General features: G+C 43.2%; 1 protein-coding gene across 1 annotated transcript in view; it reads right to left on the bottom strand.

Annotated features, from left to right (window-relative positions):
- Nucleotides 1–13,896, bottom strand: part of LOC139746109 (facilitated trehalose transporter Tret1-like) — a 39,463-nt gene extending 25,567 nt beyond the window's left edge. The window contains exon 1 of the mRNA XM_071656955.1: nt 13,783–13,896. Within this exon, the coding sequence (XP_071513056.1) occupies nt 13,783–13,845 (63 nt within the window). The 5' untranslated portion in view covers nt 13,846–13,896. The remainder of the gene's footprint in view (nt 1–13,782) is intronic.
- Between the last annotated feature and the right edge of the window lie 1,013 nt (nt 13,897–14,909).

Below are 14,909 nucleotides of genomic sequence, written 5' to 3'. Positions count from 1 at the left end.
GATTATTAGTGAAAGAGAAGAGAGAGGCATTTGGACGATTTTTGAAGAGAAAAAATGCAACTGAGTGGGAGATATATAAAAGAAAGAGGCAGGAGGTCAAGAGAAAGGTGCAAGAGGTGAAAAAGAGGGCAGATGAGAGTTGGGGTGAGAGAGTATCATTAAATTTTAGGGAGAATAAAAAGATGTTTTGGAAGGAGGTAAATAAAGTGCGTAAGACAAGGGAGCAAATGGGAACTTCAGTGAAGGGGGCTAATGGGGAGGTGATAACAAGTAGTGGTGATGTGAGAAGGAGATGTTGAATGTGTTTGATGATAGAGTGGCAGATATAGGGTGTTTTGGTCGAGGTGGTGTGCAAAGTGAGAGGGTTAGGGAAAATTATTTGGTAAACAGGGAAGAGGTAGTAAAAGCTTTGCGGAAGATGAAAGCCGGCAAGGCAGCAGGTTTGGATAGTATTGCAGTGGAATTTATTAAAAAAGGGGGTGACTGCATTGTTGACTGGTTGGTAAGGTTATTTGATGTATGTATGATTCAAGGTGAGGTGCCTGAGGATTGCTGGAACGCTTGCATAGTGCCATTGTACAAAGGCAAAAGGGATAAGAGTGAGTGCTCAAATTACAGAGGTATAAGTTTGTTGAGTATCCCTGGTAAATTATATGGAAGGGTATTGATTGAGAGGGTGAAGGCATGTACAGAGCATCAGATTGGGGAAGAGCAGTGTGGTTTCAGAAGTGGTAGAGGATGTGTAGATCAGGTGTTTGCTTTGGAGAATGTATGTGAGAAATACTTAGAAAAACAAATGGATTTGTATGTAGCATTTATGGATCTGGAGAAGGCATATGATAGAGTTGATAGAGATGCTCTGTGGAAGGTATTAAGAATATACGGTGTGGGAGGCAAGTTGTTAGAAGCAGTGAAAAGTTTTTATCGAGGATGTAAGGCATGTGTACGTGTAGGAAGAGAGGAAAGTGATTGGTTCTCAGTGAATGTAGGTTTGCGGCTGGGGTGTGTTATGTCTCCATGGTTGTTTAATTTGTTTATGGATGGGGTTGTTAGGGAGGTGAATGCAAGAGTTATGGAAAGAGGGGCAAGCATGAAGTCTGTTGTGGATGATAGAGCTTGGGAAGTGAGTCAGCTGCTGTTCGCTGATGATACAGCGCTGGTGGCTGATTCATGTGAGAAACTGCAGAAGCTGGTGACTGAGTTTGGTAAAGTGTGTGAAAGAAGAAAGTTAAGAGTAAATGTGAATAAGAGCAAGGTTATTAGGTACAGTACGGTTGATGGTCAAGTCAATTGGGAGGTAAGCTTGAATGGAGAAAAACTGGAGGAAGTAAAGTGTTTTAGATATCTAGGAGTGGATCTGGCAGCGGATGGAACCATGGAAGCGGAGGTGATTCATAGGGTGGGGAAGGGGGCGAAAATTCTGGGAGCCTTGAAGAATGTTTGGAAGTCGAGAACATTATCTCGGAAAGCAAAAATGGGCATGTTTGAAGGAATAGTGGTCCCAACAATGTTGTATGGTTGCGAGGCGTGGGCTATGGATAGAGTTGTGCGCAGGAGGGTGGATGTGCTGGCAATGAGATATTTGAGGACAATGTGTGGTGTGAGGTGGTTTGATCGAGTAAGTAACGTAAGGGTAAGAGAGATGTGTGGAAATAAAAAGAGTGTGGTTGAGAGAGCAGGAGAGGGTGTTTTGAAATGATTTGGTCACATGGAGAGAATGAGTGAGGAAAGATTGACCAAGAGGATATATGTGTCAGAGGTGGAGGGAACGAGGAGAAGTGGGAGACCAAATTGGAGGTGGAAAGATGGAGTGAAAAAGATTTTGAGTGATCGGGGCCTGAACATGCAGGAGGGTGAAAGGCGGGCAAGGAATAGAGTGAATTGGATCGATGTGGTATACCGGGGTCGACGTGCTGACCATGGATTGAATCAGGGCATGTGAAGCGTCTGGGGTAAGCCATGGAAAGTTCTGTGGGGCCTGGATGTGGAAAGGGAGCTGTGGTTTCGGGCATTATTGCATGACAGCTAGAGACTGAGTGTGAACGAATGGGGCCTTTTTAGTCTTTCCTAGCGCTACCTCGCACACATGAGGGGGGAGGGGGATGTTATTCCATGTGTGGCGAGGTGGCGATGGGAATGAATAAAGGTAAAGTGTGAATTGTGTGCATGTGTATATATGTATGTGTCTGTGTGTGTATATATATGTGTACATTGAGATGTATGGGTATGTATATTTGCGTGTGTGGACGTGTATGTATATACATGTGTATGGGGGTGGGTTGGGCCATTTCTTTCGTCTGTTTCCTTGCGCTACCTCGCAAACGTGGGAGACAGCGACAAAGCAAAATGAATAAATAAATAAATATATATATATATATATATATATATATATATATATATATATATATATATATATATATATATATATATATATATATATATATGGTCGATCTAGTATATGCATAAAACCACGGGAAAATGAAACATGGTAAGTTCCCAAGTGCACTTTCGTGTAATGATCACATCGTCAGGGGCGATACAAGAATGAGATAGACGTAGAACAGTCAGTTGATATACAAGGAAGAGACATACGTAGCTGAGACGCCATTGGTAAACAAGCGTTACCGGATGGTGGGTGTTCGGGTCGGTGTACTTGGGCCAAACAACATGCCTGTTATATAATTTCATTTTATTTTGTGGACAAGAAAGGGAACTGCTTTAAAATTTTGTTTACATTAAAGCTATTCACTTTGTACAGTCCTTCACTACTATAAATGTTAGAATTCCTTGTGTATTTACTAACAAAATATTCAATTATATTTCTCGTGGCAAAGGAGTGGCAGTTAGTCACTGATTTGGCTTTAGTCACCACAACGGTTATGATCCTTAACATGAGGAGGTAAAGCAAATGCTAGACCATGCGCATCACTGTGACTTGCTGCAATATATATATAGAGAGGTGGGTGATTATTGGTGCATATGCACCTGGGCATGAGAAGAAAGATCATGAGAGGCAAGTGTTTTGGGAGCAGCTAAATGAGTGTGTTAGCGGTTTTGATGCACGAGACCGGGTTATAGTGATGGGTGATTTGAATGCAAAGGTGAGTAATGTGGCAGTTGAGGGAATAATTGGTATGCATGGGGTGTTCAGTGTTGTAAATGGAAATGGTGAAGAGCTTGTAGATTTATGTGCTGAAAAAGGACTGATGATTGGGAATACCTGGTTTAAAAAGCGAGATATACATAAGTATACTTATGTAAGTAGGAGAGATGGCCAGAGAGCGTTATTGGATTACGTGTTAATTGACAGGCGTGCGAAAGAGAGACTTTTGGATGTCAATGTGCTGAGAGGTGCAACTGGAGGGATGTCTGATCATTATCTTGTGGAGGCTAAAGTGAAGATTAGTATGGGTTTTCAGAAAAGAAGAGTGAATGTTGGGGTGAAGAAGGTGGTGAGAGTAAGTGAGCTTGGGAAGGAGACCTGTGTGAAGAAGTATCAGGAGAGACTGTGTACAGAATGGAAAAAGGTGAGAACAATGGAAGTAAGGGGAGTGGGGGAGGAATGGGATGTATTTAGGGAATCAGTGATGGATTGCGCAAAAGATGCTTGTGGCATGAGAAGAGTGGGAGGTGGGCTGTTTAGAAAGGGTAGTGAGTGGTGGGATGAAGAAGTAAGAGTATTAGTGAAAGAGAAGAGAGAGGCATTTGGACGATTTTTGCAGGGAAAAAATGCAATTGAGTGGGAGAAGTATAAAAGAAAGAGACAGGAGGTCAAGAGAAAGGTGCAAGAGGTGAAAAAAAGGGCAAATGAGAGTTGGGGTGAGAGACTATCAGTAAATTTTAGGGAGAATAAAAAGATGTTCTGGAAGGAGGTAAATAGGGTGCGTAAGACAAGGGAGCAAATGGGAACTTCAGTGAAGGGCGTAAATGGGGAGGTGATAACAAGTAGTGGTGATGTGAGAAGGAGATGGAATGAGTATTTTGAAGGTTTGTTGAATGTGTCTGATGACAGAGTAGCAGATATAGGGTGTTTGGGTCGAGGTGGTGTGCAAAGTGAGAGGGTTAGGGAAAATGATTTGGTAAACAGAGAAGAGGTAGTAAAAGCTTTGCGGAAGATGAAAGCCGGCAAGGCAGCAGGTTTGGATGGTATTGCAGTGGAATTTATTAAAAAAGGGGGTGACTGTATTGTTGACTGGTTGGTAAGGTTATTTAATGTATGTATGACTCATGGTGAGGTGCCTGAGGATTGGCGGAATGCGTGCATAGTGCCACTGTACAAAGGCAAAGGGGATAAGAGTGAGTGCTCAAATTACAGAGGTATAAGTTTGTTGAGTATTCCTGGTAAATTATATGGGAGGGTATTGATTGAAAGGGTGAAGGCATGTACAGAGCATCAGATTGGGGAAGAGCAGTGTGGTTTCAGAAGTGGTAGAGGATGTGTGGATCAGGTGTTTGCTTTGAAGAATGTATGTGAGAAATACTTAGAAAAGCAAATGGATTTGTATGTAGCATTTATGGATCTGGAGAAGGCATATGATAGAGTTGATAGAGATGCTCTGTGGAAGGTATTAAGAATATATGGTGTGGGAGGCAAGTTGTTAGAAGCAGTGAAAAGTTTTTATCGAGGATGTAAGGCATGTGTACGTGTAGGAAGAGAGGAAAGTGATTGGTTCTCAGTGAATGTAGGTTTGCGGCAGGGGTGTGTGATGTCTCCATGGTTGTTTAATTTGTTTATGGATGGGGTTGTTAGGGAGGTAAATGCAAGAGTCTTGGAAAGAGGGGCAAGTATGAAGTCTGTTGGGGATGAGAGAGCTTGGGAAGTGAGTCAGTTGTTGTTCGCTGATGATACAGCGCTGGTGGCGGATTCATGTGAGAAACTGCAGAAGCTGGTGACGGAGTTTGGTAAAGTGTGTGGAAGAAGAAAGTTAAGAGTAAATGTGAATAAGAGCAAGGTTATTAGGTACAGTAGGGTTGAGGGTCAAGTCAATTGGGAGGTGAGTTTGAATGGTGAAAAACTGGAGGAAGTGAAGTGTTTTAGATATCTGGGAGTGGATCTGTCAGCGGATGGAACCATGGAAGCGGAAGTGGATCATAGGGTGGGGGAGGGGGCGAAAATTTGGGGAGCCTTGAAAAATGTGTGGAAGTCGAGAACATTATCCCGGAAAGCAAAAATGGGTATGTTTGAAGGAATAGTAGTTCCAACAATGTTGTATGGTTGCGAGGCGTGGGCTATGGATAGAGTTGTGCGCAGGAGGATGGATGTGCTGGAAATGAGATGTTTGAGGACAATGTGTGGTGTGAGGTGGTTTGATCGAGTAAGTAACGTAAGGGTAAGAGAGATGTGTGGAAATAAAAAGAGCGTGGTTGAGAGAGCAGAAGAGGGTGTTTTAAAATGGTTTGGGCACATGGAGAGAATGAGTGAGGAAAGATTGACCAAGAGGATATATGTGTCGGAGGTGGAGGGAACGAGGAGAAGAGGGAGACCAAATTGGAGGTGGAAAGATGGAGTGAAAAAGATTTTGTGTGATCGGGGCCTGAACATGCAGGAGGGTGAAAGGAGGGCAAGGAATAGAGTGAATTGGAGCGATGTGGTATACAGGGGTTGACGTGCTGTCAGTGGATTGAATCAAGGCATGTGAAGCGTCCGGGGTAAACCATGGAAAGCTGTGTAGGTATGTATATTTGTGTGTGTGGACGTGTGTATGTACATGTGTATGGGGGGGTTGGGGAATTTCTTTCGTCTGTTTCCTTGCGCTACCTCGCAAACGCGGGAGACAGCGACAAAGTATATAAAAAAAAAAAAAAAAATATATATATATATATATATATATATATATATATATATATATATATATATATTCTTTTTTTCTTTTTTTTTTTCTTTTTTTTTATACTTTGTCGCTGTCTCCCGCGTTTGCGAGGTAGCGCAAGGAAACAGACGAAAGAAAAGGCCCAACCCCCCCCCCCCCCATACACATGTATATACATACGTCCACACACGCAAATATACATACCTACACAGCTTTCCATGGTTTACCCCAGACGCTTCACATGCCTTGATTCAATCCACTGACAGCACATCAACCCCGGTATACCACATCGCTCCAATTCACTCTATTCCTTGCCCTCCTTTCACCCTCCTGCATGTTCAGGCCCCGATCACACAAAATCTTTTTCACTCCATCTTTCCACCTCCAATTTGGTCTCCCTCTTCTCCTTGCTCCCTCCACCTCCGACACATATATCCTCTTGGTCAATCTTTCCTTGATTGGCTATGGGACTAAGAGCAATTCTGATTGTTTGGAGGGTCGTAAAGTCCGTCGCACATTCTGCGTAGTTCACACTCCTTGGTCCTCTTGTTTACGACAGCAGCGAAGACACACGGTAGCTGATTGACAAGGATCCAGGTGCTCAAGGACAAATGGCCATCTGGCTTCAAAACATGATTACACCGCCATACACAAGGACACACACACGTTATATACACAAACATGTGGGCTCACGCACACACGCGGGGAGTGCTCATCCTCCTCGAAGGCTCAGACTGGGGAGTCTAAATGTGTGTGGATGTAACCAAGATGAGAAAAAAGGAGAGATAGGTAATATGTTTAATGAAAGAAACTTGGATGTTTTGGCTCTGAATGAAACAAAGCTCAAAGGTAAAGGAGAAGAGTGGTTTGGGAATGTCTTGGGAGTAAAGTCAGGGGTTAGTGAGAGGACAAGAGCAAGGGAAGAAGTAGCACTACTCCTGAAACATGAGTTGTGGGAGTATGTGATAGAGTGTAAGAAAGTAAATTCTAGATTGATATGGGTAAAACTGAAAGTTGATGGAGAGAGATGGGTGATTATTGGTGCATATGCACCTGGGCATGAGAAGAAAGATCATGAGAGGCAAGTGTTTTGGGAGCAGCTGAATGAGTGTGTTACTGGTTTTGATGCACAAGACCGGGTTATAGTGATGGGTGATTTGAATGCAAAGGTGAGTAATGTGGAAGTTGAGGGAATAACTGGTATACATGAGGCGTTCAGTGTTGTAAATGGAAATGGTGAAGAGCTTGTAGATTTATGTGCTGCAAAAGGACTGGTGATTGGGAATACCTGGTTTAAAAAGCGAGATATACATAAGTATACGTATGTAAGTAGGAGAGATGGCCAGAGAGCGTTATTGGATTACGTGTTAATTGACAGGCGTGCGAAAGAGAGACTTTTGGATGTTAATGTGCTGAGAGGTGCAACTGGAGGGATGTCTGATCATTATCTTGTGGAGGCTAAGGTGAAGATTTGTATGGGTTTTCAGAAAAGAAGAGTGAATGTTGGGGTGAAGAAGGTGGTGAGAGTAAGTGAGCTTGGGAAGGAGACCTGTGTGAGGAAGTACCAGGAGAGACTGAGTACAGAATGGAAAAAGGTGAGAACAATGGAAGTAAGGGGAGTGGGGGAGGAATGGGATGTATTTAGGGAATCAGTGATGGATTGCGCAAAAGATGCTTGTGGCATGAGAAAAGTGGGAGGTGGGTTGATTAGAAAGGGTAGTGAGTGGTGGGATGAAGAAGTAAGAGTATTAGTGAAAGAGAAGAGAGAGGCATTTGGACGATTTTTGCAGGGAAAAAATGCAATTGAGTGGGAGATGTATAAAAGAAAGAGACAGGAGGTCAAGAGAAAGGTGCAAGAGGTGAAAAAAAGGGCAAATGAGAGTTGGGGTGAGAGAGTATCATTAAATTTTAGGGAGAATAAAAAGATGTTCTGGAAGGAGGTAAATAAAGTGCGTAAGACAAGGGAGCAGATGGGAACTTCAGTGAAGGGCGCAAATGGGGAGGTGATAACAAGTAGTGGTGATGTGAGAAGGAGATGGAGTGAGTATTTTGAAGGTTTGTTGAATGTGTTTGATGATAGAGTGGCAGATATAGGGTGTTTTGGTCGAGGTGGTATGCAAAGTGAGAGGGTTAGGGAAAATGATTTGGTAAACAGAGAAGAGGTAGTGAAAGCTTTGCGGAAGATGAAAGCCGGCAAGGCAGCAGGTTTGGATGGTATTGCAGTGGAATTTATTAAAAAAGGGGGTGACTGTATTGTTGACTGGTTGTTAAGGTTATTTAATGTATGTATGACTCATGGTGAGGTGCCTGAGGATTGGCGGAATGCGTGCATAGTGCCATTGTACAAAGGCAAAGGGGATAAGAGTGAGTGCTCAAATTACAGAGGTATAAGTTTGTTGAGTATTCCTGGTAAATTATATGGGAGGGTATTGATTGAGAGGGTGAAGGCATATACAGAGCATCAGATTGGGGAAGAGCAGTGTGGTTTCAGAAGTGGTAGAGGATGTGTGGATCAGGTGTTTGCTTTGAAGAATGTATGTGAGAAATACTTAGAAAAGCAAATGGATTTGTATGTAGCATTTATGGATCTGGAGAAGGCATATGATAGAGTTGATAGAGATGCTCTGTGGAAGGTATTAAGAATATATGGTGTGGGAGGCAAGTTGTTAGAAGCAGTGAAATGTTTTTATCGAGGATGTAAGGCATGTGTACGTGTAGGAAGAGAGGAAAGTGATTGGTTCTCAGTGAATGTAGGTTTGCGGCAGGGGTGTGCGATGTCTCCATGGTTGTTTAATTTGTTTATGGATGGGGTTGTTAGGGAGGTGAATGCAAGAGTTTTGGAAAGAGGGGCAAGTATGAAGTCTGTTGGGGATGAGAGAGCTTGGGAAGTGAGTCAGTTGTTGTTCGCTGATGATACAGCGCTGGTGGCTGATTCATGTGAGAAACTGCAGAAGCTGGTGACTGGTAAAGTGTGTGGAAGAAGAAAGTTAAGAGTAAATGTGAATAAGAGCAAGGTTATTAGGTACAGTAGGGTTGAGGGTCAAGTCAATTGAGAGGTGAGTTTGAATGGAGAAAAACTGGAGGAAGTGAAGTGTTTTAGATATCTGGGAGTGGATCTGGCAGCGGATGGAACCATGGAAGCGGAAGTGGATCATAGGGTGGGGGAGGGGGCGAAAATTCTGGGAGCCTTGAAGAATGTGTGGAAGTCGAGAACATTATCTCGGAAAGCAAAAATGGGTATGTTTGAAGGAATAGTGGTTCCAACAATGTTGTATGGTTGCGAGGCGTGGGCTATGGATAGAGTTGTGCGCAGGAGGATGGATGTGCTGGAAATGAGATGTTTGAGGACAATGTGTGGTGTGAGGTGGTTTGATCGAGTGAGTAACGTAAGGGTAAGAGAGATGTGTGGAAATAAAAAGAGTGTGGTTGAGAGAGCAGAAGAGGGTGTTTTGAAGTGGTTTGGGCACATGGAGAGAATGAGTGAGGAAAGATTGACCAAGAGGATATATGTGTCGGAGGTGGAGGGAACGAGGAGAAGAGGGAGACCAAATTGGAGGTGGAAAGATGTAGTGAAAAAGATTTTGTGTGATCGGGGCCTGAACATGCAGGAGGGTGAAAGGAGGGCAAGGAATAGAGTGAATTGGAGCGATGTGGTATACCGGGGTTGACGTGCTGTCAGTGGATTGAATCAGGGCATGTGAAGCGTCTGGGGTAAACCATGGAAAGCTGTGTAGGTATGTATATTTGCGTGTGTGGACGTATGTATATACATGTGTATGGGGCGGGGTTGGGCCATTTCTTTCGTCTGTTTCCTTGTGCTACCTCGCAAACGCGGGAGACAGCGACAAAGTATAATAGAAAATAAAATAAAAAAATATATATATATATATTTTTCTTTTTTTTATTTATTTTGCTTTGTCGCTGTCTCCCGCGTTTGCGAGGTAGCGCAAGGAAACAGACGAAAGAAATGGCCCAGCCCACCCCCAAACACATGTATATACATACACGTCCACACACACAAACATACATACCCATACATCTCAATGTACACATATATATACACACACAGACATATACATATATACACATGCACACAATTCACACTGTCTGCCTTTATTCATTCCCATCGCCACCTCGCCACACATGGAATAACATCCCCTCCCCCTCATGTGTGCGAGGTAGCGCTAAGAAAAGACAACAAAGGCCACATTCGTTCACACTCAGTCACTAGCTGTCATGCAATAACTCCCGAAACCACAGCTCTTTTCCGCATCCAGGCCCCACAGAACTTTCCATGGTTTACCCCAGACGCTTCACATGCCCTGATTCAATCCATTGACAGCATCGACCCCGGTATACCACATCGATCCAATTCACTCTATTCCTTGCCCGCCTTTCACCCTCCTGCATGTTCAGGCCCCGATCACTCAAAATCTTTTTCACTCCATCTTTCCACCTCCAATTCGGTCTCCCACTTCTCGTTCCCTCCACCTCCGACACATATATCCTCTTGGTCAATCTTTCCTCACTCATTCTCTCCATGTGACCAAACCATTTCAAAACACCCTCTTCTGCTCTCTCAACCACACTCTTTTTATTTCCACACATCTCTCTTACCCTTACATTACTTACTCGATCAAACCACCTCACACAACATATTGTCCTCAAACATCTCATTTCCAGCACATCCACCCTCTTGCACACAACTCTATCCATAGCCCACGCCTTGCAACCATACAACATTGTTGGAACCACTATTCCTTCAAACATACCCATTTTTGCTTTCCGAGATAATGTTCTCGACTTCCAAACATTCTTCAAGGCTCCCAGGATTTTCGCCCCCTCCCCCACCCTATGATTCACTTCCGCTTCCATGGTTCCATCCGCTGCCAGATCCACTCCCAGATATCTAAAACACTTCACTTCCTCCAGTTTTTCTCCATTCAAACTTACCTCCCAATTGACTTGACCCTCAACCCTACTGTACCTAATAACCTTGCTCTTATTCACATTTACTCTTAACTTTCTTCTTTCACACACTTTACCATACTCAGTCACCAGCTTCTGCAGTTTCTCACATGAATCAGCCACCAGCGCTGTATCATCAGCGAACAACAACTGACTCATTTCCCAAGCTCTCTCATCCACAACAGACTACATACTTGCCCCTCTTTCCAAAACTCTTGCATTCGCCTCCCTAACAACCCCATCCATAAACAAATTAAACAACCATGGAGACATCACACACCCCTGCCGCAAACCTACATTCACTGAGAACCAATCACTTTCCTCTCTTCCTACACGTACACATGCCTTACATCCTTGAAAAAAACTTTTCACTGCTTCTAACAACTTTCCTCCCACACCATATATTCTTAGTACCTTCCACAGAGCATCTCTATCAACTTTATCATATGCCTTCTCCAGATCCATAAATGCTACATACAAATCCATTTGCTTCTCTAAGTATTTCTCACATACATTCTTCAAAGCAAACACCTGATCAACACATCCTCTACCACTTCTGAAACCACACTGCTCTTCCCCAATCTGATGCTCTGTACATGCCTTCACCCTCTCAATCAATACCCTCCCATATAATTTACCAGGAATACTCAACAAACTTATAACTCTGTAATTTGAGCACTCACTCTCATCCCCTTTGCCTTTGTACAATGGCACTATGCACGCATTCCGCCAATCCTCAGGCACCTCACCATGAGTCATACATACATTAAATAACATTACCAACCAGTCAACAATACAGTCATCCCCTTTTTTAATAAATTCCACTGCAATACCATTCAAACCTGCTGCCTTGCCGGCTTTCATCATCCCTGGGGATAAGGGAGAAAGGATACTTCCCACGTATTCCCTGCGTGTCGTAGAAGGGGACTAAAAGGGGAGGGAGCGGGGGGCTGGAAATCCTCCCCTCTCGTTTTTTTCTAATATTCCAAAAGAGGGAAGAGAGAACGAGGCCAGGTGAGGATATTCCCTCAAAAGCCCAGTCCTCTGTTCTTAACGCTACGTTGCTAACGCGGGAAATGGCGAATAGTTTGAAAGAAAGAATATATATATATATATATATATATATATATATATATATATATATATATATATATATATATATAGATATATATCCCTGGGGATAGGGGAGAAAGAATACTTCCCACGTATTCCCTGCGTGTCGTAGAAGGCGACTGAAAGGGGAGGGAGCGGGGGGCTGGAAATCCTCCCCTCTCACTTTTTTTTTTAATTTTCCAAAAGAGGGAACAGAGAAGGGGCCCAGGTGAGGATATTCCCTCAAGGGCCCAGTCCTCTGTTCTCAACGCTACCTCGCTAATGCGTGAAATGGCGAATAGTATAAAAGAAAAAAAAGATATATATATATATATATATATATATATATATATATATATATATATATATATATATATATATATATATATATATATATATTATCCCTGGGGATAGGGGAGAAAGGATACTTCCCACGTATTCCCTGCGTGTCGTAAAAGGCGACTAAGGGGGGGTGGGGGGGGATCCAGTCACTCTCCTCTCTTCCTACTCGCACACATGCCTTACAACCTTGGTAAAAACCTTTCACGGCTTCTACCAGCTTACCTCTCACACCATATAGTCTTAAGACCTTCGACAAGCATCTCTATTAACCCTATCATATGCCTTCTCCAGATCTATAAATGCTATGTGAAAATCCATCTGATTTTCTAAGTGTTTCTCACATATTCTTCAGAGCAAACACCTGATCCACATATCCTTTACCACATCTGAAACCACACTGCTCCTCCCCAATCTGATGCTCTATACATGCCTTCACCCTCTCAATCAATATCCTCCAGTACAATTTCCCAGGAATACTCACATATATTCTTAAAAGGAAACACTTGATCCACACATCCTCTACCACATCTGAAACCACACTGCTCTTGCCTAGTCTGATGCTCTGTACATGCATTCATCCTCTCAATCAATACCCTCCCATATAAGTAACCAGGAATACTCAACAAACGTATACCTTTGTAATTTGAACACTCACCTTCATCCCCTTTGCTTTTGTACAATGGCACTGAATGCATTCCGCCAATCTTCAGGCACTTCACCATGATCCATACATACATTGAATATCCTTACCAACCAGTGAACAACACAGTCACCCCATTTTCTAATAAATTCCACTGCAATACCATCCAAACCCGCCGCCTTTCATCTTCCGCTAAGCTTTCACTACCTCCTCTCTCTTTGCCAAACCATTCTCCCTGACCCTCTCACTTCGCACACCACCTCGACCAAAACACCCTATATCTGCCACTCTATCAACAAACACATTTAACAAACCTTCAAAATACTCACTCCATCTCCTTCTCACTTCACCACTACTTGTTATTACCTCCCCATTAGCCCCCTTCACCGATGCTCCCATTTGTTCTCTTGTCTTACGCACTTTATTACCTCCTTCCAAAACATCTTTTTCATTTTCCTTAACATTTAATAACACTCTCACCCTAACTCTCATTTATCCTCTTTCTCCCCTCTTGCCCCTTTCTCTTGACCTCCTGCCTCTTTCTTTTAAACATCTCCCGGTTATTCGCACTACTTAACTGCAAAAATCGTCCAAACGCCTCTCTCTTCTGTTTACTAACAATCTTACTTCTTCATCCCACCACTCACTGCCCTTTCTAATCTGTTCCCCTACCACCTTTCTCATGCCACAGGCATCTTTGCGAAAGCCATCACTGCTTCCCTAAATACATCCCATTCCTCGTCCTCTCCCCTTACGTCATTTGCTCTCACCTTTTTCCATTCTGAACTCAATCTCCTGGTACTTCCTCACACAAGTGTCCTTTCCAAGCTCACTTACTCTCACCACGCTCTTCATCCTAACATATACATATACTTGAACTGATTCATATTACATACTATTATTTGTTTGGGAATTAAGCTATCATATTACCTGCCGTATTTTGGGACTGCAATGATAATTCATGGTTGACGTAAATGAATCACGGATAACCATCTTGCGCGAGCGGCAATAAGAAGTTGAATACCAGAACGAGGGCAGAGCTACACTGACAAAACTTCGCGCAGAATAATGCTTGAGCACGATCGGCAAGATGTAAAAGCGAGTGCCCAGACTTTAGCAGGAGCGCCATCTGTTAGAGTCCAATGTAACCTACGATACTGGCGAGTATCTTATCTATTTATATATATATTTTATTCATTTATTAATTATACTTATTTTGCTTTGTCGCTGTCTCCCGCGTTAGCGAGGTAGCGCAAGGAAACAGACGAAAGAATGGCCCAACCCACCCACATACACATGTACATACATACACGTCCACACACGCAAATATACATACATATACATCTCAATGTATACATATATATACCCACACAGACATATACATATATACCCATGTACATAATTCATACTGTCTGCCTTTATTCATTCCCATCACCACCCCACCACACATGGAATAACAACACCCTCCCCCCTCATGTGCGCGGGGTAGCGCTAGGGAAAGACAACAAAGGCCCCATTCGTTCACACTCAGTTTCTAGCTGTCATGTAATAATGCACTGAAACCACAGCTCCCTTTCCACATCCAGGCCCACAGAACTTTCCATGGTTTACCCCAGACGCTTCACATGCCCTAGTTCAATCCATTGACAGCACGTCGACCCCGGTATACCACATCGTTCCAATTCACTCTATTCCTTGCACGCCTCTTACCCTCCTGCATGTTCAGGCCCCGATCACTCAAAATCTTTTTCACTCCATCTTTCCACCTCCAACTTGGTCTCCCACTTTTCGTCGTTCCCTCCACCTCCGACACATATATCCTCTTGGTCAATCTTTCCTCACTCATTCTCTCCATGTGACCAAACCATTTCAAAACACCCTCTTCTGCTCTCTCAACCATACTCTTTTTATTACCACACATCTCTCTTACCCGATGATTACTTACTCGATCAAACCACCTCACACCACATATTCCTCAAACATCTCATTTCCAGCACATTCACCCTCCTGCGCACAACTCTATCCAGAGCCCACGCCTCGCAACCATACAACATTGT

Source organism: Panulirus ornatus, chromosome 4 (assembly GCF_036320965.1).
Source record: "Panulirus ornatus isolate Po-2019 chromosome 4, ASM3632096v1, whole genome shotgun sequence".
Classification (NCBI taxonomy): domain Eukaryota; kingdom Metazoa; phylum Arthropoda; class Malacostraca; order Decapoda; family Palinuridae; genus Panulirus; species Panulirus ornatus.
The sequence above is the reverse complement of the archived record's forward strand: the minus strand, read 5'-3'. Positions and strand labels throughout refer to the sequence as shown.